The sequence below is a fragment of the Sycon ciliatum genome, chromosome 10, assembly GCF_964019385.1.
Source record: "Sycon ciliatum chromosome 10, ocSycCili1.1, whole genome shotgun sequence".
Taxonomy (NCBI): Eukaryota; Metazoa; Porifera; class Calcarea; order Leucosolenida; family Sycettidae; genus Sycon; species Sycon ciliatum.
The window spans coordinates 26,683,328-26,707,525 of NC_088652.1; the positions used below are offsets into that span (position 1 = coordinate 26,683,328).

The 24,198-nt window shown below is 46.0% G+C and overlaps 2 protein-coding genes across 2 annotated transcripts; both read right to left on the reverse strand.

The window, feature by feature from the left end:
• Nucleotides 1-946: 946 nt before the first annotated feature.
• LOC135826776 (zinc finger protein 888-like) lies at nt 947-3,185 on the reverse strand. The gene is made up of 2 exons (XM_065339381.1): nt 2,657-3,185; nt 947-2,170 (listed from the first exon to the last, which is right to left on the reverse strand). The coding sequence occupies exons 1-2, from the start codon at nt 3,183-3,185 to the stop codon at nt 1,290-1,292; spliced, it is 1,410 nt and encodes a 469-aa protein (XP_065195453.1). The 3' UTR covers nt 947-1,289.
• A 16,093-nt stretch (nt 3,186-19,278) lies between these two features.
• LOC135826502 (zinc finger protein 16-like) lies at nt 19,279-20,877 on the reverse strand. The gene has a single exon (XM_065339109.1). The coding sequence runs from the start codon at nt 20,743-20,745 to the stop codon at nt 19,336-19,338; it is 1,410 nt and encodes a 469-aa protein (XP_065195181.1). The 5' UTR covers nt 20,746-20,877; the 3' UTR covers nt 19,279-19,335.
• Between the last annotated feature and the right edge of the window lie 3,321 nt (nt 20,878-24,198).

Genomic DNA, 24,198 nt, shown 5'->3' on the forward strand with positions numbered 1-24,198 from the left:
CCTCCTCGTCTCGAATCGTGGTCTTCACATTGTCGATAGCATCGCTTTGCGCGACGTACAGAGTGATGGTCTAGCGAGGAAGAGTGTTGACGAAAATCTGCATCCCACCACGGAGACGAAGTACCAAATGAAGAGTGGGCTCCTGCTTCCGACTGCGTGCCGGCGAAAATCAAACGCTGCTGGTCTTGGGGAATACCCTCCTTGTCTTGGGCAGCAGCCTGCCTGTTGTCGTCCTCATCAGCTTCGCCATCACCACCAGTAGTTAACATGTAGGTAGCGGGTCGCCTGGAATCGCCATCGGAGTCTCCAGTGGATGCCATGCGGAGGGAAGGGTGATCCACGCTAGCACCCTGACTGTGCTGCAAGCTAATAAGTAGGGCCAAGCCCAGGACGGCAAGAAACATGATTCTCATCTTGATTCGTCGCAGGGAGCTGCAGCGGGTTGAGCCATGGGGGTCTGGGGTCGAATCACGTCGTTTTATTTTAAACTACACCGCTGCCACCAATGTAATGGGTAGCCGAGTGGTAGGCGCGGTGAAATCAACAATAATTACTTTTATTCTACTTTCAGGTACACACCTGAGATATAATCGTTATTGAAAGAAGAAGCGGCAAAATAAATAACTTTCTCTCCGGTGCTCACCTAGAGGCTGAATCCTTATTCTTCGAGTTAGCTTTCATTGCAAACCAATCTAATCTAATCTTCTCTTCATCAAAACAGAAATGCGCAGCCGCTTTTATGCAGCAGACGACGTACGCTTACATACGGAGATACACTAAATATACATCAGGCAAAGCTCCGTATTAGTTCCGTACTGCTTCCGTATTGGTCGGGCAGGGATACTACACTAGGAAAAATTGTATATTTCAACAAATATGTATTACGTTGAACGATATATAAAAAGCGCAAACAGAATCATAGTACATGTGTTTGCAGATAATTCAGGATAAGACGGTGCACGCAGAGCAATAACTAAAACTGAACAGTTACCAAAAAATGCCTATAAGAAAACGAGTTAGAGAGTTTGAAGCGTTTGAAGCATAAACAAGGAATAATGTTTTAAACGCTCTTTGATAGGTTCAAAGCATTTCCCATCATCTTGAAACGATATTGCTGTTTTCTGTGTTTTGTATTTCTATGGTCTTCCATGTTTCTTTTTCGCATTGAAATCTCGTCACAATCGATTGCACATGATCAGGTTCTCTCAGGGATGGATCCACTCATGACGTATTAGGCTGGATTTCTTAGTGAAAGACTTTCCACAGTCCTTACACGAAAATGGTTACTCTCAAGTATGGATTCGTTGATGATATTTGAGAGTTGACATTTCCCGAAATGCCATGCCACATTTTTTACACTTGTATGGTTTCTCTCCAGTATGGATGCGTTGATGCACGGTGAGATTTGATTTCGTCTTGAATGACTTGTTACACAAGTTACACTTGTATGGTCTCTCTCCAGTATGGATGCGTCGATGCCGGGTGAGATCTGATTTTTTCGTGAATGACTTCTCGCATGATTTACACTTGTATGGTCTTTCTCCAGTATGGATGCGCTGATGTACCGTGAGATTTTCTTTCACCGTGAATGACTTATCGCACGATTTACACTTATATGGTCTCTCTCCAGTATGGCTACGTTCATGAACTCTAAGATCGGTATTATGGCGAAACATTTGATCACAGTAACCACACCTGAACGGCTTCTCCCCGGTATGGATACGTTCATGAACATGTAGGCCGTATTTGTCACCGAATAGCTTTGCGCAGTACTTGCACGGAAACGCTTTGCCTACTGAGTGAAGTCGTGCATGTCGGGTAAGATTATGTCGCGTGGTGAACATTTTGTCACACTCTTTACACTTTAACGATTTCTCTTCTGGATGTGTACATTCATGAGAACTTAGGCAAGACGGAGTAGAAACAGATTTATCGCAATGCTTACATCTATATTGCTTTTCTCCAAGATGTGAAAGTTCGCGATCAAGCCTATCGGGCTGGCGATCAAGGGACTTTCCGGCTTTTTCGCAGAGTGTATTTTCTGGTTGGAGAAGGTCAGATTGAAGTTGACAAACTTTCTCAGAAAAAGGTTCAGACGTGTGATGAGTGTTGTTTATTTCAAGATCGTGATGATCGGAATCCGCGGGTAGACTAGCCACTGGAGAAGATACTGGAAAATGTCCGAAGTTTTTACGGGTCAAAGGGGTGTTCCGGGTACCCGGGTACCCGACCGTTAATCTCAGGTACCGTTAGTAAAAGGGTACCCGTTTGGATTTCGATGATCCAGTCAGTACGGAACGACACTGCTGGGATTGCGCATTCCAGGCGGGAGTCAATTATTTACAACTCCACGCTGGATGTCTGCATTGCTGTTGCATTTGTGAACCTAGTAGATCTACCTCTGCAACTATCAGGCACAGATCAATTTGGGAATCATAATGTGATGTCAAAATTCAACCTGAGAACAGAAAAATTAATGTCATTATTTATGTGAAAACTGCGCAAAAATTAAACATGGCTGTTAAAGGGTACTCGTTAACCCGCTCGTTAAGAAAATTACCCGTTCGTTAGTTAAAGGTACACCCGTTTGACCCCTAGAAGTTTTGTACATGCCCTGCGTGAACGTTCATATCGGCAGATTTGCTGTAGTTCTTGCCATATTCAGTGTGAAACGCTACTTCCTCGTAGCCTGTGTACTGATCTGAAACGGGTTCACGATAGCAGTTAACGGTTGGGGTACTGTTACCTTGCGAAATTTGATCCTTGTCCATTGCCGATGTCAAGGAATCCAAACATGGGTTTTCGACAGCTGTATTTGAAGCATCACTGGTCTTTGTATCCTTGTTCCTCTGGATTTCTGGTCGAGGGTCCCTGATTTTATCTGTCACCATGTCCTTGGGTCCATGATCTTGAGGAACACCGGCGCAAGATGTTCGTGATTTCCAAGGGCTGAATGCGGTATTCTGAAGACAAAAATGGGAAGAGGAGAATTCTGATGTGGCTACTTGATTACCACTATTGAGGTATACGTGGTGAAGAGCTGAGTACGGTGTACTATAAGATGGTGCAGTTGGCGGTGGAGGACACGCGGTTGACCTTCTGCTTGACCATATTACTAATGGCTGCAGTGGTGAGAGTGCATCAGAGTCGTCACTCTCCTCCGAAGTCCAGTCACAGTCGTTCATGATTTACCTACTTCCAACAATTCTCACAACCGTAATTCTTCTTCCTAGCACTGCAAGGTTTTCTAATCAAAACAACAAATAAAATGCTTGGAAGTAACAAGAAGTCAGTTCAAATAGGAAGACAACACTTGTATTCAATAGTTTTGTAATTAGTAAACAGCTGGTGTTCCTCTTTAGTAATTGGAAGAACAATGCGCAAAGTCTGCACATCAACACAGCTCACATCTATTTCTGGCACTTAAGTTATACTTTACACAATATTATAATCTTGTGAAATCACGCCCATACCCATAATCACAAACAAAGGATAATAGAAAGGCTGACAGGATCGCTTTTCTAAAATACAAAAACCCAACCCACACCCATCTCTCTTATGTAGTCTTCACCTCCAATTCTGACTTCGAATCACACAATTTGAAACATATATTATGTCATGCCGATGAGGAAAGGGATAGGATGAGGCGATGGTGTGAGTCTAGGCCGACTACGGACAAGTACCGTATTATCTCTAATATAAGCACAGTCTCCAATAATAGCACGTCTCCAATAATAGAACACCTTGGGGCGGCATTCAAAAAATAAAGTGCTCAGTCTCCATTATAAGCACACTGTGTAAATTCATTATCTGTACCGGCGAAAAAACCCTGAAATGTGTGTGTCTGACATATAAATTTGGCATGGCAACATGCCTCTGAAATGAGGTTGAAATAATAATGGAACAGTCTCCAATAAAGGAACGTCTCCAATAATAGCACGGGGCGGAGGTACATTGAAAAAATAAAGGACCGTGCTTATATTAGAGATAATACGGTATGTGGGGAGATGCGGCATGAAGCTATGAGGTGTGAAGACATGAGGCATGAAGAGATGAGGTATGAACAGATGAGGTATGAAGAGATGAGGTGTGAAGAGATGAGGTATGAAGGGATGAGGTATGAGGAGATGAGGTATGAAGAGATGAGGTATGAAGAGATGGGGTGTGAAGAGATGTGATACGATGAGATGTAGAGTTGTGAAAGTGTAGTTGGTGGCCTTTCACCCCTTACGTCAGAGAACAGCATTAGTGTCTAGACTAGACATCCCCATTTTCAGCCACTGGCTATGCAGCTCTGTTTTTGTTTGTGGTGTTGAATGGACGGAGCACAAAGGCAATAGAAAAGGTTAACGGTTTTTCTCCGCATCCGTTGCAACGCCACCACCCTTCAAGGATCAAAAGCAATAATTATTTTATTTGAAATCGGATGGTGAGCCAATATAGTTATGATGAAGAAAGGAAAAGGACAAAATGTTACGAGTTATGACACACTGTCCACCAACGTAACCAGATCTTATACAGGCAGCGAGTGCGACAAAATGGCACAAAACTGACAAGGAGTACTGAGACATTCGGCGACCTGACACCTAGCTCCAACACTTCTCCAACGTGCAAACCAACAACCTTCCAACTTGGAAGGCTCAGGTTCGGAAAGTTCTAAGAGGGGAAGGAAAGCGCAACGAAGAAGAGCACGAGCTACGTATCACGGCAACTAAGAATACCGAAAGTTACTGGATGATGACGAAACTAGTAAGACTATTGGACGGACCGGCTTCGCTACAACTCGACGACGCAAAGCAACAGCCCACCCAACTTGGGCGGCTCAAGTTTATGTAATAAACGCTGTCCTTCCCCTCGTGGAACTTTCCGAACCTGAGCTTTCCAAGTTGGAAGGGTGTTGGTTTGCACCTTGGAGAAGTATTGGAGCTAGGTGTCAGGACCCCGAATGTCTCAGTAAACAAGCCTCTTGTAGGAGCAAAGCAAATGTGCTTACATAAAATTATGACACAAATGTCTCAGTACTCCTTGTCAGTTTTGTACCATTTTGTCGCACTCGCTGACTGTATAAGAGGGATCTGGTTACGTTGGTGGACAGTGTGTCATAACTCGTTACATTTTGTCCTTTTCCTTTCTTCATCATAATTATCTTATTATTAGAAATTTTGGGTTATTTGACATGGACTAGAACGGGACTGTACAATACCACATATGGGATCAAAGTTACATACAGAAACAAAGGAACTCACGTATTTTGAATCATGTGTGAAATCCCAAGCCACACAGTGTATCTTCTAGAAGAGAGCGACATAGAAAAAGAACTGTTTTTTCTATACAAAACATGAACCGCCAAGGGACGTTCCGCGCAATAAAAGTGTTTCTTCTTGTTAATTTGGAAATACATTCCTTTTGTGTAAGAACTGCAATGGAAAACATAAATTAAACTGTAGATATCAACTGCAATACAATGATAATGTTATTGATTTTACATGTGTTGACGTCAGCATGTAAGCAGTGAAATTTGCATGGAGACCTAAATTAAACATCTGGAAAAACAAACCTTTGGCCGTAAGTATTGGCATGGTCTTCAAATTCTGTTTTCGCTTTGATGGATTTGTCACCAGCGCTGTCACCTGATCAGTTTCTCTAAGGGATGGATTCTTTCTTGGACTATTAGGTTGGAGTGCTTGGCCAAAGATTTCGAACATACCGAACACTGAAAAGGCATATCCCCCGTATAGGCATATCTCCAGTATGGATGCGTTCTTGTTCTGTCCCGGCTTCAGTGACACTTCAGTGCACTGAAAGGTGTGGAGGAGTAGGCACTATGACTCTGTGTAGACGATCCAGTCACTGAAGTAGGATTTGCGTGTTGTGCAGCCCTAGATCTGTGAACACTTGTCTTGGAAATGCCAGTCAGGAATGGGTCTCACCGAATCAATTTTAAGGACTGTTGAAGAGATCCTCTTTTACCTTACATTGCAGTTAGAGTAACGAAATGTATTCCTATCGCACAGCTATGAGTCCAAATATAGTCAATAACAGTGTCCTCGCAGGGAATGAAATGCACCCAATCATACAGAAGGGAAGGTCAGCTCTCCGTTGAAAATATATCATATCCTGTAATTCTTGTGTCGTACGAGCTCTAATGTATTCCAAGTATAGCAATGGAAAAAGTCTAGTTCCTTGCCAAATGGTTATTATATGCCTCGGTTTTTTACAGCTTTTATTTCCTATATTGACCTCGTACTCAGTCAATATTAGATTTATCACGACAAACAGTCCGTATTTCAAATTCCAGAACGATAACCTCATGAATCCCGGTTTTATGATTGCACAACCGTTGCACCATCGCCTACTCATGCAGTGACAATGCTGCACTAGGCACCGTTCAACCCGCGATATTCATGTTAAAACAAAATGGCGTCACGATTTATTGAAAGTGGTATAGTTGGTGGTACGAGTGTTCAAAACCATTTGAACTTCATACTGTTCGTCTTCTTTTTGACATGCTCTCTTTCCATCGTACTTAGCTTTTGTTTGTTGTGAGCTGTTTTGGCTTTCTCCTGTACCTCTGGGGGATGCCAAGTGATGGTTTTGAGAGGCTGGTGATGGCTGTGAGCGAGAGTTTTCCGATCGGCGTCGTCCTCGCTATAGCGATGAAAATACTAGTTACTGCGCACCTGGCAGATATCACAACACGTCGGAGCGTCCAGGAGCAAAGGAATCTTGGGTTTTCACTGGAATCTAGTTCCTCCAACATCGTGTAGCCCACCGTCGGTGAATGGCGGTCCAGAAAGGTCGAACCTGGTCTTCTGCAGCATCTCGCAGTCCTGCGAGGCACACCGTGTACGCCTGCCATGTATTGTACAAATAAAACTCATGCAGTAGTGGACTCTACAGTGATGAGTCTCAGCCTGTATGCTGCAAAAGACACAGGAAATGTGACTGGTGTCTGTACACTCAGTGACTGGACGCCAACACCCCAGTCTTCTCCTGCAGGATCTGTTTGACATTGACATTATGCAGTAGGTCAGCATTGACCTGGTTTGGCAGCTATCGTAATAGTATCTGCCTGGTTGGATGTAGCAGGTTGGCGTTTGCTCGTCGTTCAGTCCGGAATTTTCTTGTAACTCACGGTGGAGTACGCGCAGGGTTTGTGATCATCCCTGTTCACTTCAATATTATCAAACACAACGTTCCCTTTGTCACTCATCTTATCCTGAGTACTGAATTTGCTGACAATATTGCACCACACTTGTCACAACCTACCGCCACTGCTGGTGGTGGCGACTGGTTCGTCAATGGCGGTGACCAGGCTGACTGACTAGCTTCGAGACAGCGGCCTCGTTGTCAACCCCGCGGCAGCCTAAAGGTTGATTTTATCGATCCAGCCTCAGCGCCATGTTGACGATGCCCTAGTGACTGTGTGTCGTGGATTGCCTTGCCATCAGCGGTCATTGCCGTCCACCTTAGTGCAGCCCTCAAGAACTGGCTCAGCCCATGGGAGTCTCAAGTGGACAAAGTTGGTGCCAAAGTAGTTAAGAAGATTGGTGCATCGTGGTGTAGGTGAGCACATAGCTAGGACTTCCCAGCGCCTATTTGTCCAGGCTGCGATACTATGTGACATGCTGTACTGCACATTCCTTTCAGCACTGCAAGGCCGGCAGCTGGACCGACTGCAGGGGCCGCGCACATGCAGGCCGCCTGTTGCCAGCGCAGCATTCTGGAACGTTCCTTCCTTCTGAGATCCGTGGAATAATAACTTTCTTTGCTTCAAAGCAAGTTGCTTACCTTTCTGTTGTGCTCCCAGTGTCCTTACAACAATAACCTACAGCAATGTTTTATTTTCCTTTCCATTCCCCAACCAATGAATACTACAATGTCGATTCTATTTCTGAATACTTTAGTGTGTGCCCGCGCACGCACGTGTGTGTGTGTGTGTGTGTGTGTGTGTGTGTGTGTGTGTGTGTATACCTCACTCGCCACTCGAAGTTCTGTTCCCCATTACTGGAACACTGCCTGTTCTTTCATGACCTGCCATCATCTGCGGATGGGCATTCAATGATTGTATTGTGTGTGTGTGTTTCATTCAGAATCAAATCCGCTATCGTTGTTATAAGAGAAAATCTGTGGATTCACATCCAGTGCATTTGTAGATTTGCGTGCTTTTCTCGCCACGGGCGCATACATGGGACATTGTGTGTGTGTGTGTGTGTCTGTGTGTATGGGGATATTGTCTGTATCGGCTTTTGGTACTAATGTTCAGGTCTGTGCTTGCATGTGTGAACATGAAATTGTTCGGTTCTGTGCCTGCTATTGCTATGTTGTATATTATTGTACGTATGCGTGCATTTCCACGAACAGTGTAGATGAGCGTGGAGAGTGCATTCATCCCTCATCAACCACTTCCCCTTGGGCTTACGAGAGTTTTTTCTGCGTACCTCTCATTTTTGTTTGTTTCTCTCTGATACTGTATTGATGCCGGTACCTGTACCTCGATGTGTTCCTCTATCTGCAGTCGCCTTTATCCTTCGGTCAAGTTAACGTTTATTGTGCTCTATTTATCGTGCGAATCAAAATAAACAATAATAACACAAGTCATGCTAGAGTGACGACATGTGCGTGTAGTAGGGTTGATGCGATGGGACATTATAATTAGGTGGAACAGAACACACATTGGGCAGATTGATTGGGCATCATTGATTGTGCTCAGTCTAAACAGTAAACATAATAATTATCTTCAGTGACAGACTGTAGCGGCTAGCCTCCAATAGGTAGCTGGCACTAGTCGCTACTGCTTGTTTGACAGGTGCCGCCAGAACCCCTGTTGTGTCATGCTATAGATGCACATGCCCTATTCTGGGGCATACTGAGGTACTTTGATTTTGTTGACTGCATGTAGACAGCATCCAATAGTAGCACTCGTAGACCTTGGCTCTTTGTAGGTCAACCACCATCGCATGGATCGATCGGTGACTATGCACTTGGAGGTTGGAATAGCCCGCGCTGAACAGATCTTGCCATGGCCCAGGGAGTGAACTCGCTTACTCGACTATCCCGGTTTTAGTTAACCAGCATAGTGGTGCAATTTGTCCATACCATGTTGCGAGCTCACAGTTGTTTGGGCAGGTTTTGAGCTGCACCACGAAACAAAGCGAAATAACGGCGTGACTGTAGAGCAAGGAAGCGGCGAGACGGCACTTCCAGGACGAGGCAGGCAGTAGAGATGTGTTCACAGCACGAGCAACCTCTCAAACCCTGCCGGTACTCCACAGTTACAAGAAAATGTCGGACTGGACGACGCGCCAATGCAAACCTGCTACATCCACCCAGGCAGATAGCTGCCAAACCAGGCCAATGTCGACCCACTGCATACCGGTATGTCAATGTCAAACAGATCCTGCAGGAGAAGACTGGGATGTTATTGGCGTCCAGTGTACGCACACCAGTGACATTTCCTGCGTCTTTTGCAGCATACAGGATAGACTCATCACTATAAAGTCCACTACTTCGTGATTTTTATTTGTAGAATACATGACAGGCGTATTCAGTTTGCCTCGCAGGACTGCGAGATGCTGCAGAAGACCAGGTTCGACCTTTCTGGACCGCCATTCACCGACGGTGGGCTACACGATGCTGGAGGAACTAGATTCCAGTGAAAACCCAAGATTCCTTTGCTCCTGGACGCTCCGACGTGTTGTGATATCTGCCAGGTGCGCAGTAACTAGTATTTTCATCGCTATAGCGAGGACGACGCGGATCGGAAAACTCTCGCTCACAGCTATCACCAGCCTCTCAAAACCATCACTTGGCATCCCCCAGAGGTATAGGAGAAAGCCAAAACAGCTCTCAACAAACAAAAGCTAAGGACGATGGAAAGAGAGCATGTCAAAAAGAAGACGAACAGTATGAAGTTCAAATGGGTTTGAACATTCGTACCACCAACTATACAACTTTCAATAAATCGTGACGCCATTTTGTTTTAACACGCATACGGTCCACTGCGCAACCCCTAATTATTATTATTATTATTATTGACAGTCAGTTTTTTCTTCAGACTTTTCCCGTTTGTCTCTTTCCCTCAAACCAGTTAATATTTTATGACTTGGGGCTCCCCGCGTGCTAGTTTGTACGTGAAGTGTGTGGGTTACAGTGAGGGTTGCGTCCCACCCGCCTGTGTGGATTCACAGGAAGTGTGAGTTACGAAGTCTGAAGAAAACGTTGAACGGTCTCTGCTGGGATGACGACTACACCATAGCTCAGTGGTTAGAGCATCGCTGGCTACAAGCGAGGGTCCCTGGTTCGAGTCCTGGTGGTGACAGTCAGTTTTTTCTTCAGACTTTTCCCGTTTGTCTCTTTCCCTCAAACCAGTTAATATTTTATGACTTGGGGCTCCCCGCGTGCTAGTTTGTACGTGAAGTGTGTGGGTTACAGTGAGGGCTGCGTCCCACCCGCCTGTGTGGATTCACAGGAAGTGTTGGTTGGTTGGTTGGTTGGTTTTTATTTCACTTCGCACATTCAAACGGGATGACGACCCAATAAAATGACGGCGAAGGCTTAGCCTAGAAGTGGCTATGGAAGAACATAGTAAAAGCTATGGAAGCACAACGTAAGAGAATAGGATACTAATAACTGCGGGTAAACGGGGGGGGGGAGAGAGAGAGAATACGATGTATCTGTGATACTACGTGCGGGTTACTGAACTGCACGGGGAGGGAGAGCAGAGCAATCAGCAGCAACTCGAACTACTCCCTACAGGTGTATGGAACACATGCATGCTTAAACTCAGGTAGCCGGGTAATTGTGCGGACCTCACCAGGGAGAGCGTTCCACAGCAGAGCACCAGCAACAGAAAATCTCCGCTGACCGCGGCGGCTACGGTTTGCCTGGCTTAGTAGGCCATTTGACTGCTGATGGCGGGTAGGGGTGCCTTGTGCCGGGGTCAGAAGCTGGGCGAGCACAGGGCTGGTGCGGGCGTGGATGCACCGCCAGATGGTGATCAATATTTTCTGCCTGTAGAGCTCGCTGACACGGTACAGGGAGTGAGCAGTGAGCAGCGGCTGCATGGCTGTCCGGGGCGGGTTGCCATCGATACAGCGGATGGCTCTGTTTTGCGTGGTTTGCAGTCGTTTCAGTTGACCCTCTCGCATTGCGGCTGAAAAACAGCAGGAGCCATAAAGCAGGTCGGGCATTATGACCGCCTTCACATACACCTGACGAGAGCGTCTTGATAGGCTTCGGCGTGCCCGCCACAAGGCGCCAATTTTCTTGGCAACCTTGGTGACCACATAGTTTACATGGGTGTCCCAATCTAGGCGATTGTCAAGGTGAACGCCGAGGTAGCGCGCAGAAGACGCTGAGGGGAGGAGACAGTCGCCGCTTTTGACTGTTACTTCCTGCACATGCTGCTGGGGAGAGATAGTCAGAACCTGGCTCTTGGTGGCGTTCAAGATAAGGCCTCGGGACTTGGGACTTCAGCCAACCGGCCAGAGCAGTTGCCGCTGTGGTGAGGGTTCTGGACGCTTCCGCCGCTGAGGCCTGGGAGTCGTACAGGGCTATGTCATCTGCAAATTGTACACTTGGCACAGGCGAGGAAACCAAAGGGACATCGCGTGTGTATATACTGAAGAGGACAGGGCCGAGAACAGAACAGAGCCTTGGGGCACTCCGCAGGTGCAAGCCAGAGCAGGGCTGGTTGAAGGCGAGATGAGGATCTGCTGCTTGCGGCCGGACAAGTAGTCGACGAACCAACTAAGGGCTTTTCCAGAAATTCCAACCGCAAGGAGGTCTTGAATTAACTTGTCGTGGTGCACTTTATCAAAAGCCTTCGACATGTCTAATAAGCACAGCCCTGTGGTCTTGCCACTGTCTCTCGCCTTCTGCAGATTATCAGTCAGCACACAGAGGGCGTCTTCCGTGGAACATTTCTTGCGGAAGGCAAATTGTGTTTCGGGTAATGCCTGGGTCAAGTCCAAATGACGAACTAACTGGTGTTGCACTACCCTCTCCAGCAACTTGGACACTATTGGGAGAAGGGATACAGGTCTATAGTTGGTGGGGACTGATGGGTCACCGGCTTTGTACAGTGGCACGACAGACGCCAATTTAAATGCGGATGGAATGGTTCCAGTCCTCAGCGAGGTGCAGAACAGCACAGCAAGAGAATATGCAAGCAAGTCAGCACACTGCTGTAGCAGAGAGCCCGGTATGCCGTCACTACCTGTGGCTTTCCGCGCATCCAACTTCTCAAGGAGACGTCGGACGTCAGCAGGAGTCACAGGATCAAGTTCGGTCAAGGAGACGGGTCCAGCGGGACCGTGCGGGGTACAGAGTTGTTCAGGACGGTTGGGATCGGTGACAATGGAGTGGAACGTGTCGGCCACCTCGCTGATGCTACAACTAGGATCTTGGCGGCGACGTGAACGCCCAGTGACTGCATTTAGAATGGCCCAAGACTTCCTAGGGTTGGCCACATTTTCTTCGCACTGACGGGAAAAGTACTCGTTTCGCTTGCGCCGATACGCGTTCCGAGCAGTGCTACGTGCTTGTTTAAACTCTGCATACAGTGTGCCGTTTGTCCTATCCTTCCGCCAACGGCTGTGCAGCCGCCGTTTACGCTGTTCGAGCTGGTGCAGCTCTCTGTCAGACCAGGGAGGTATCGCCCTCCGGGAAGGCTTAGAGTTGTGCAGCGGGGCATGCTTGTCCAAAACGTACAGGAACTTAGTGTGCCACTCTTTCCACATGTGATTTACATCATTGTGATCCGAAAAATCATGTAGAGAAGCCTCAAGGATATCTTGCCGAAAAGAGTTAATGTCAACGCCACGTATATTCCTGGTCAACCGCGACGTCGTGGATGACGCGGGTGGACCGTCAACGGCAAGCTGAATAAATGCTTCCACAGCGCTGTGGTCACTAATATCAGTGGGCACAACCGTTGCTAGGGACACTAGCGCCGGGTTGGTCAATATGAGATCGATCATCGTGCCTTCAGGGCACTGTGGAGTTTCACGGGTCGGCTGCATGACGATGTTCTGGAGGCCAAACGCAGCACAGAGGTCGGTGAGGTGTTTGTGCTGGGGTGCCGGATGGGCTGGGTCCATATTTACATTAATTAAAGTCTCCAACTAGGGTCACGGAAGAAGACTGCACAGCTGCTCGTACAATATCTGCTTCCAAATCTGCCCAGTAAGACACTGGCTCCCCGGTGGCCGGTACACGCAACCAACCAGGTGTCGACCTGGTTTTCCATTTAGTTCTACCCAGACTGTTTCTGTAGACTCAGAATGCAGATCTCGGCGGGATCGAACTGGGAGATCTTGACGGTAGTAGAAGCAGACTCCGCCACCCAAGCGTTGAGTGCGGTCTTTTCGAATCAGATTGTACCCGTCAATACTGAGCTCTCCGTCTGTAATCTCGGGATCTAGCCATGTCTCTGATAGACCCAAGATGTCGTACTGACGCGTGCGGATGAGGCTGGCAATCTCTGGCAGTTTGTATCTTAAACTACATGCATTGAGCGTGGCTATTTTTATGCCAGACTGAGTCGGCGTAGATGCATGGGGTATAAAAGGTGGTGCATGAGGATTGAGAGGGAGAGTCATAGTAGGGGCTAAAATGTTGATGCAGATAGATACAGACAAATGCGGAATAAAGTTAAGCCAATGAGACAAACAATGCAAGGCGCGCAACCTCTAACAACTTACAAGCTGTCCCTTCGCCTGCTCCCGAGCTTTCGCTGTGGCATACTCATCCGAAGCCTTGTGACGAGTTGACGAATGGCTTTGCTCTCCTCACTCTCAGTCACCTGGACTCCCTGCTTTCTAACCGGAGTAATAACACGCGCTGGGAACGTGTGTTTCCCACGAGCCAGCTTGAAGCCTTGGTCATCGGGTGATGGGTGACCAGCTTTGCCTCTACTCATCGGGAACGCGGGTGTGGATGAAGATGTGGGGGCAGTCGCCTCTGTTCGAGCACTCGTGCAGGGAGTGCGAACTCCCAACGCATTGGCCGGGGGTGCTACATTTCCAGCACGTGGGGGTCTGCCCTTTGTGCCAAACTCGCAGTTTGTACCGGCCTACGGTGATGGAGCGGTAGAGCAACGTGTCACGGGCAGCTGTCGAGGCAAGAGTTACTTTACACGTACCTCTCCTGCCCTGAGTATCAATAACTCGGATGTCCGTGCTCCGAACCCCTGCTCCGAGAAGCAGCTTGACGAAGAAGGCATGGTCCTCTGACGCAAGATCCTTACTAAGGTTGATGCAGCAACTCCTGGAGGTACTGCTAGACATACTTGGGACATAAGCTAAGAAAACCGCAGAGCGAGAAAATCTGCATCCGCACTCAAATTTGAAAAAAAGCGTGAGTTACGAAGTCTGAAGAAAACGTTGAACGGTCTCTGCTGGGATGACGACTACACCATAGCTCAGTGGTTAGAGCATCGCTGGCTACAAGCGAGGTTCCCTGGTTCGAGTCGTGGTGGTGACAGTCAGTTTTTTCTTCAGACTTTTCCCGCATCTGTACGACATCTGCGGCTCAGCACCAATTTCGCTCGAGATTGACCAACGGCGTTGGGAATTCCTTGGTCACGTACTGAGAATGCAGAAGAGCTCTCCCCCACAGCGCGTGTTAGAGTTTTCAGCCACCGCGAGCCTGCGCGGTCGACTGGGCCGACCCAGGACAACTCTCCTCTCAGCTCTTTCTCAGGACTGCCTAGCCCGACTCGGCATTCGCCTGGGCACGCTTAGAGGCCTTAATCAGCTGCGGCAGTTGGCAGGGGATAAGTCACGGTGGAATGGCACCCCGCGGCACTCACCTTCCTCTGCCGAGCCGCGTCCTTGACTTATCCCCTGCAGGGTGAACATCGTGCACGAACAGTCTACCGTCTTTCTGACATTGCCACTCGAACTTGACAATAGAAGCTGCTTTTCGTATGTGCAGTTACATTGATGGTGTTTTTGTCTTATGTTTGTGAATCCTTCCCGGAAGCAAATGCTGGTTTTTATGCATTCGTGTAATTACTCAGCGTTATTTGCAATAATAATAATAATAATTTCCCGTTTGTCTCTTTCCCTTAAACCAGTTAATATTATTATTAGTGCAATTAGGAGTATAATCGATGCAGACATGGCCAGACAACAACGAGTTCATGGAATTTTTAAGGATTTTTATGTTATTCAAAATCGATTTTCGTGTTCCGCTCATCAGTGAATAGTATCGGAACTGAGGGTACTGTGTACAACAATAGAACATTTTATAACAGCATAATTAATTGTAGCGACAATTGTAGCGACAACACATTTTCTTTCTGTACGCAAAGTTCAGGATCTAACTTACGGATATACAAAGCTTCGCGGCATCACCACTATCCGTCTCTTTGCTTTTCCGCGGCCTTCCACGTTTTCTGACACTAGCCGTTGTGCGCGCGATGCCCAGTGTCCTTTCAGCTACGTCTCCTCCATTGCGGATTTCTATTGATCTTCTTACTCCATCTTGTCCGGTGTTCGATATTGAGGTTCGTTTTCGCGGTCTACCTCGTTTTCGAATATTGACTGTTGTTGTCATTTCCGTTGTCGTTGTACGTGCGTCCTCACCAGTCCGTATTTTTACTTGGCTTCGCGTAACCCTTCCCGACGCAGACAGATCCTTTGTCAATTTCGGTGGTTTACGTGTCGGTCTTTCACCATCTTTCACGCTGTTCTCAGCTGGACCCTGCGCTATCACGCGGAGGAGGACGGAATTGCAGTGATATCTTCACAGGAAGAGGAAGATCCACCGATGGACTGGACAGCACATTTTGGAGGACGACCACGGCGAGGACGACACTCACGCGCATCAAGCGGAACAAAACTTAACGGCACATGTTGACGAATGCGCGCGCTCAGGTGCTGAAGGGTTCTACCTACATACCGATCTTCACAATGTCGGCATTGAAAGAAACAGATAAGGTTACTTTTACTAAGGGTAGGTAGAACATCCTTCTTCACACTGAAGAAGGGACCGAAAACGTTCGGATACTTTGACAAGTGCCTTATTTTGACTGGATGTGTGTTTGCGTGGATACTTACGACCCAACACGTACCTTCGTTAATAAGTATTATCCGCCTCCGACTTCTTGTAAAATTATTATTATTATTATTATTACTACACCATAGCTCAGTGGTTAGAGCATCGCTAGCTACAAGCGAGGGTCCCTGGTTCGAGTCCTGGTGGTGACAGTCAATTTTTTCTCCAGACTTTTCCCGTTTGTCTCTTTCCCTCAGACTAGTGAAGATTATTATTAATATTATTATTTTGCTTGTTCGCGTTGGCATCAACCTGCATAAAGCAGGTATATAGCCTTCGCTTAAGCTGCCATAAAAATGTAAGCTCATCCTAAGGGAGAGGGCTAGAGGAAAAGATAACGATAACGAGATACAGAATACAAAGAAATCCAATGAGTTAAACATACATGTATACAGTTCAAAACAAAACAGAGCAGAGCCGAAGTTACTAATCGGAGTGACGAATGCGTTGGTTCCGATTGATCCATCAATCGACAAAGGGGACTAATCCGTTAATATTGCAAAGTAGAAACCGATTGCAGTTGCAGATCTCTAGGCCAGGGCCAGCATATTGCCGACTCTGGATAGGTCTCTGCAGCATTTGACGTGGTAATTCTTATCATAATTAGTGATACATTTTTAGAGTATCTAGAGTATCTAGTGTAATTGTATCCGATATTATTGTTAGAGTATCTAGTGTAATTGTATAACTTCAGCCACTACACACAGCACACATAAGTTCCTTCCACTTTCGACGATCCTGGGCGAGCTGCCTCAGCGCAACTAGATCCTCGTGTGATGTGAGGGAGTTTGTGGATCTGGAATTTTCAGGTCGTTGTTGATAGATCGCGGTAGGTTGTTCTTGGGCAGCCTCGGAACCCTGAGGTTCCTGGTTGAAAGTATGCTGACATAGCCTGCTGGACCGGGGATGAGGTGTCTAGTTGAAGCATGTGGCCAAGCATTCTCCACCTAGCAGACTGGATGATTCTGCTGAGTGGCTTGGAGCCAGTGCGCTTGTACAGTGCTTCATTGCGTATTATACGGGGATATTTGACCCCTATGACTGCTCGTAACTGCTGGCGGTGGAACGAGTCAAGTTTCTTTTCTTGAGTCTCTGTCAGGCTCCATGTTCCGCAGTTATAAAGAAGTATTGGGAGAATAAAGCTGCTGTATAACCTAATCCGAAGGGGTTCACGGGCATGGTTACCTCTTAGCCATATCACCCACAGCTGATGTAAGGCACATGTTGCTAGACGTTTTCTCCGACTGATATCTTCCTCCACTCCAAGCATCGATCCCAGTTTGACCTTGTTCCGCCATCGCTCGTCTACTCTGTCCTTTTCTCCTTTAATTGTAGTATATTCGGTTTTGGCTTCATTAATTTTTAGATTGTATTCCGCTAACGAGGATGATAGTATGGGTTGATTGTCGTGCAAATATTGTAGGCTGGTGCTGATGAAGTCTACGTCATCCGCATACGCTGTTTCATTGGGCAATTGAAGCTGATTATCCAATGCTGGTCGCGGTGAGAGTCGCTCTCGAATCAACCTCAATGCAGCCTCGAGGTAGACAGTAAACAGGACTAGCGAAAGAGAATCACCTTGCGGGGTTCCATTATGTGTGACTAATGGTTGGCTGAGAATGATATTCACCTTTACTTTTATTGTGGTGTCTGTCAGAAGGGACCGGATGATGTGCGGCTCATCATGATCAATGACTGATGACAGTATATCGATCAGCCTGACCCTCGATATAGTGTCAAATGCCTTTGACATATCAATGCCTAAGATTGAGATCTCCGACGCAACCCGTTGGCATCTTGCTGATAACCACCGATAGCTATATACCACGTCTCCAGTACTTCTCCCTGACCGGAACCCGCTCGAGTTCAGTGACAAGTACCCGTTGATAGCTGGCTTGATCCGCGTCAGGATGACGAATGAAAGAAGTTTCCGTAGGGTGTTCACCAGGGTAACTGGCCTTACATTTCCAGGAGGACCTCTTTTCTTTCCCGGCTTTGGTATCGGGATCAGTAGCCCATCGCCTAGCTTGAGTGATTTGTCTTTGGCATAATTGTTGAATGTGGTGGCAATGTTCGAGAACAGTGCTGGTGTTCCATATTTGATAAGTTCAGCAGGTATCCCATCTGGTCCCGAAGCTCGGCCATTATTCAAGCGCTTAGCTGCGGTATGTACCTCTGTCTGCTTTTTGGGGTTTTTAAGGTCTTCCTCTGTCCGTAAGAACCCCTAAGCAGTCAAATATAAGCAGTCAATATAGCCCTAAGGAGTGAAATATGCAGGAATATTTGACTGCTTAGGTATAGCGAAAATCAATGGAAGTCAATACTAAGAGAGTGATAATGCCAATTATAGGTGTCCATAATTTGCACACTAATGATCATGAAACTCATTCTAGTGCGAGAAACCCTGAGTTGCGACGACCTGGCTTTGTCCTGCTATGATAAGCATCACAAATACCATCTTCTCTATTGCATTTGGCATTTGGCACATCCAGCACTGGCAGTGCATCCTAACTGTGACTCTAGTAGTCAACCTATCAACCTCACACTGGTCTGATGCAGTGGAGTAAGATATGTTTTACGTTCTCAGCTATCAAGAGGGAGCATCGCTGGCCATATGAATGGGTCCCTAGTTTGAGTTCTGGTGGTGACAGTCAAAGTTCTCGTTTACACATTTTCACCCAACAAATGGACAGTGATATAGTATTCGAATAGTTTTGATAAGAAGTAGATCGTTACTATACAGGATGACACATGGGACCAAGAGTTCATACATGAATAAAATTTTAGCATCATGTGCGAACATGAAAACAGTAGAGTACCTCTTCGAACGAAAGGATCTGTACCAGTCATGCGTGCTCCAGCAGTAGGTTTCGGCTATATAGCATGACTGATGTATCCAAAAAAACATACAGTAACGTTTAGCGCAATTGAGTGGCAGGGTATGAATGGAAACACGTTCCTTTTCTGTAAGAAGTGCAATGGAAAACAAGGAATGAAATAGTGGATATCACTTGGAGTATAATGGCAATGATAATGGTTTGCACGTTACATAATTATGTTGAAGTTAGCATGTAAGTAAGACCTTTGCATGGATAACGGATCGGGCTTTAAAGGACATTGATTTTATTCGACTTGCGGTTGGAAACGGGCCTATGAGTAGCACTTTCAACAATTTTGAAAACAATCTTTCTCTTTTACGGTGTTTGTATTTGCATGGTCTTCCATGTTGTTTTTCACATTGAAAGACTTGTCACCATAGCTGACACTTGATCAGGTTCTCTCAGGAGTGTGGATTCGTTGATGATTTGCGAGAGTTGACATTGCTCGGAAGTCTTTGCCACATACTTTACACTTGTATGGTCTCTCTCCAGTATGGATGCGTTGATGCACTGTGAGATTTGATTTCGTCGTGAATGACTTGTCACACAAGTTACACTTGTGTGGTCGCTCTCCAGTATGGATGCGTTGATGCACGGTGAGATGTGATTGCGTCTTGAATGACTTCTCGCACGATTTACAACTATATGGTCTCTTTCCAGTATGGCTACGTTCATGATTTCTAAGATCGGTATTACGGCGAAACATTTTATCACAATACCCACACCTGAACGGCTTCTCCCCGGTATGGATACGTTCATGAACATGTAGGCCGTATTTGTCACCGAATGGCTTTGCGCAGTACTTGCACAGAAACGCTTTGCCTACTGAGTGAAGTCGTGCATGTCGGGTAAGATTATGTTGCGTAGTGAACATTTTGTCACACACTGTACACTTGAACGATTTCTCTTCCGGATGTGTACATTCATGAGGAATTAGGCAAGACGGAGTAGAAACAGATGTATCGCAATACTTACATTTATATTGCTTTTCTCCAGGATGTGAATGTTCGCGATCAAGCCTATCGGGCTGCTGATCAAGTGACGTTTCGGTTTCTTCGCAGAGTGTTTTTTCTGGTTGGAGAAGGTCAGATTGAAGTTGACAAACTTTCTCAGAAAAAGGTTCAGACGTGTGATGAGTGTTGTTTATTTCAAGATCGTGATGATCGGAATCCGCGGGTAGGCTAGCCACTGGAGAAGATACTGGATAATGTTCGAAGTTGTGCACAAGACCTGTGTGAACGTTCATATCGGCAGATTTGCTGTAGTTCTTGCCATATTCAGTGTGAAACCCTACTTCCTCGTAGTCGGTGTAGTGATCTGAAACGGATTCGGGATAGCAGTTGAGACTTGGTGTGCTTTTACCTTGCGAAATTTGATCCTTGTCCATTGCCGATGTCAAGGAATCCAAACATGGGTTTCCCATAGTTGTGGTTGAAGCAACACTGGTCTTTATATCCTTGTTCCTCTGGATTTCTGATCGAGTGTCCCTGAAGTTATCTTCCACCATGTCCATGAGACCATGATCTTGAAGAACACCGGAGCAAGATGTTCGTGCTTTCCAAGGGTTGAATGAGGTGCTTTGAAGAAATTGCTGGGAACAGGGGACTTTTGATATGGCTACTTCATTACCGCTATTGGGGTATACGTGGTGAAGGGCTGGATAACGAGTACTATAAGATGGTGGAGTTGGCCGTGGAGAACACGCGGTTGACCTTCTGCTTGTCCATATCACTAATGGCGGCAGAGGTGAGAGTGGGTCAGAGTCGTTGCTCTCCTCCGAAGTCCAGTCACAGTCGTCCATGATTTACCTACTTCGAACAATTCTCACAACCGTAATTCTCCTTACTAGCACTACAAGGTATCCTAATTAAAACAACAAATAAAATGCTTGGAAATAGCAAGAAGTCAGTTCAAATAGGAAGACAACACTCCCTAGTTGTAGTCAATTTTTTTTATAAAATAGTATCAGCTGGTGTGTCTCTTTAGTAATTGAAAGAACAATGTGCAAACTCTGCACATCAACACAGTTCACATCTATTTCTGGCACTGACATTTTACTTTAAGCAATATTATAATCTTGTGAAATCACGCGCATATGCTCAATCACATACAAATGATAATAGGATTAATATGAGGTATGAAGAAAAGTGAGAAGGTATGAAGAGGTGAGGTATGAAGATATGAGGTGTGAAGAGATGAGGTATGAAGAGATGAGGTATGAAGATATGAGGTGTGAAGAGATGAGGTATGAAGAGATGTAATACTATGAGATGTAGAGTTGTGGAAGTGTAGTTGGTGGTTTTACACCCCTTACGTCATAAAACAGCATTAGTGTCTAGACTAGACTTCACCATTTCTAGTCACTGGCTATGCAGCTCTGTTTTTGTTTTGGTGTTGAACGTAAGAAGTCAGCTGTGTATCTACACTTGTTATCTCGTCCTGACTGTCTTGGTGTGTATGATGACTCTCATTTTTCTGTACTGTGTCGTGCGCGTTATGTCCAACAGTTGAAAGTCCTTGAGGCAGTTTGTATACGTATTCATAAGTTTGTTTTGTGTAAGCAGAAAGAGCGCGATGTTGCACTGAGGTTGTATTCGTAGGTTGACACTTCGTTCAGTGCCTTCTCACATTTAGTTACGTTATCGTCTTACCTTTTTGCGTATCCTCTAGTGGTTTTTTTGCACTTGTATCATGATGATATTTCTAACAGCTTTTTCTTTTGTTAATATTCATTTAGATTCGGGTGGGCAGACAATGATTAATTTATGAGAAGAAAAAAAGGACCAAAGAGCTGCAGGTTACGCTATAATTATCCACTAACCACACCAGTTACTTTACAGTCAGCTCCTCACCTTCCCCCTCCTTACGATATTTCTATAGCTTAGATCCTTCCAAACTGGAAGGCTATTGTAGTGCGCATTGAAGATGTGCTAGAGCAGGTTGTCAGTTAGGTGTAGACTGTCAGTACCGTTGGTCAGTGTCGTGCAATGGTTATGCATGAGCTGATTGTAAAGTAACTGGTGGTCCTAGAGAATAATTATAGCGTCACTTGTAGCTCTTTGGTCCATTTGTCTTCTTATAAATAATTCTCATTCATACTCTCTCTTTGTGTTGATGCTAGACCAACACATATGCCACGCGTTTTCTCATACCCTTGTTTTGTGCACGCATTTTGGTAGTAAATCACAACTTGAAATGTGAAACGTATCGCATGCTTACCCTACCTTGATTGCTATATTACTTCCTTTGTTCTCCTTCGTTCTCTAGGGCAAGCTGGACAACGCAGATTCCTGAAGAGTGTCATACGATAACTCGTTCGAAGATGGTGCAACTGAAGTTTGGTATGATCCATGAAGTCCGTGTTCAAGTCTCCTCAATCATTACTTGTTCTGCATCAGCTTATTCAATAGTTTCGGCAAGCAGATCCCAATAGGCTACGGATTCAGATGTGGGGGGGGGGGGGCAGTAAAGACATTCGACGAGGATATTATCACGGCGGCCGATTTGGATCCTCACCCAAGATAATTCCAGGAGGGGGTTTGTATAGTTCGTTTCTGCAGAAGCACTCACTGTGTTCCCCACGTATATGCATACACCTCCACCCTTTCTGCACGGGTTGCAGGTGGTTAGGCAGAAGCAGTTTCGTTGGCATGCTCTATCTCTTCGAAACAATGTCATGCATTGTATTGATATCACAGCGTCGGAGATACTGTTGTCGAGCCACGTGTCTGTAACTGCCAAGTTGTCTAGTGTATCCTGCTCCATGAGCTCTTCAATAATATGTGTTTTATGCCTCAAACTACAAATAATAATATGTCCACTGCGAATTGTGAGTCCCTGTGGGTAGGAAGTGGGGGAGAAATTAACATTTACGGGTACTGGGTGAGACTGGTTGGAAGGGGAAAAGGGGCCAGCCTGCGGATTTAGATTACTTTTGAATGGGACCATCTACTAACTTGGAAGTGATGCGGGCAGAACTCGTACCTCCATTGTCAACCATTGACTCCTCATTATGTTACCAATGAAATACCGTTTCCGATTTCTCGCAGTATATTGTACGTAAATAGAATGTAGCGTATTTAGGTGGCATTTGCTGCGAACCCGCGCGTGAATATTTAGGCACTCTGGAGCAGTCTTTACATACTGCATTCAGACAAGCAGAGGACAATATATGAGATGTTGTTATTGCACAATCATTTTTCTCTCAGCTGTTTAAAATTAAAAGCTAACATCTGAGCATTGTAGACGAAAAACAACTGAACACGACTCATTACCTTAAGGGTAAGGGTAATGGGCCTACCCATAAATTTCATATGGCATTCAATTGACCGTAACGTTGGTGTTTCTCAATGGATTTGAGTGCCAGTTTGACCACACACTGCTGCCAGTTTCCCGGCCCTCAGGACATGATTTACAAGTTCTTGCGCCTCCCTGTCAGGTTTTCCGGGCCGGAAAACTCAAATTTCCGGCAAAGTGCCACAGTGTGCGAGCCACCCAGGAGCCAAACAAATGCATTTACATTTTTTTTCACATTTTCGTCCCCATTCTGTCCGTGCACGGGACCCAAACCTAAAACAAGTCCAGAAGCAGCCATGGTTGGTGGGGTAGGACTCCCACAGACCCAAGTCAATTTTTGATTTTTTTAGGTTTAGCACGTGCTACGAGGTCCTACCTTTGATACAACATCCAGTGCTGGGATGTCCACAGCAAGCCATTTCCACAGCGCTGCACACCAAATCCAGGATGCCCTCAGAAACCGGCATAGACTACCACTCACGTAAGTCACGTTTCACTACTGCCTAGTACTGAATCGTACCTGACTTCTTAACACGACTCAAACTTGCCAAAGTCACTAAATCAACGTCAACTACAATAATCAAGCCACATATCTGCAACGTCACGAGGGTGCTGGCAAAGGTTCTGCTGCACGGCGGGCGGCTTCGCCCGCCGCCATGCAGGCCAATACGTGATTTTTTAACGTGATTGTTTGGACTTGGAGCAAAATTCTGCACACTTTCGCGTGTTTCCATGATACGACAAGTTGCGCACGGTCTGCTCACATTCAAACACAGTGTGCAACAAAAAAAATCTTTCCTTGCAAGGGCACATTTTGGCCATAACTCTTGAACGGCTGGTCAGATCGGGACACAATTTTCAGAGAATTTGAAGCTATTCATGCTCTTTTAACTGACATAGCACTCAATTTGAATTTACAAATTCGATTTTCAGCGAATGTTTGGGTAGTCTGCCACCT

Excerpts from the sequence above, each read along its gene's own strand:
- LOC135826776 (XM_065339381.1), bottom strand. The coding sequence starts at position 3,185 with ATGAACGACTGTGACTGGACTTCGGAGGAGAGTGACGACTCTGATGCA. Across the intron at positions 2,171-2,656 it reads AGCGTTTCACACTGAATATG|TATCTTCTCCAGTGGCTAGT; the intron begins GCAAGAACTACA and ends GACATTTTCCAG.
- LOC135826502 (XM_065339109.1), bottom strand. The coding sequence starts at position 20,745 with ATGGACGACTGTGACTGGACTTCGGAGGAGAGCAACGACTCTGACCCA.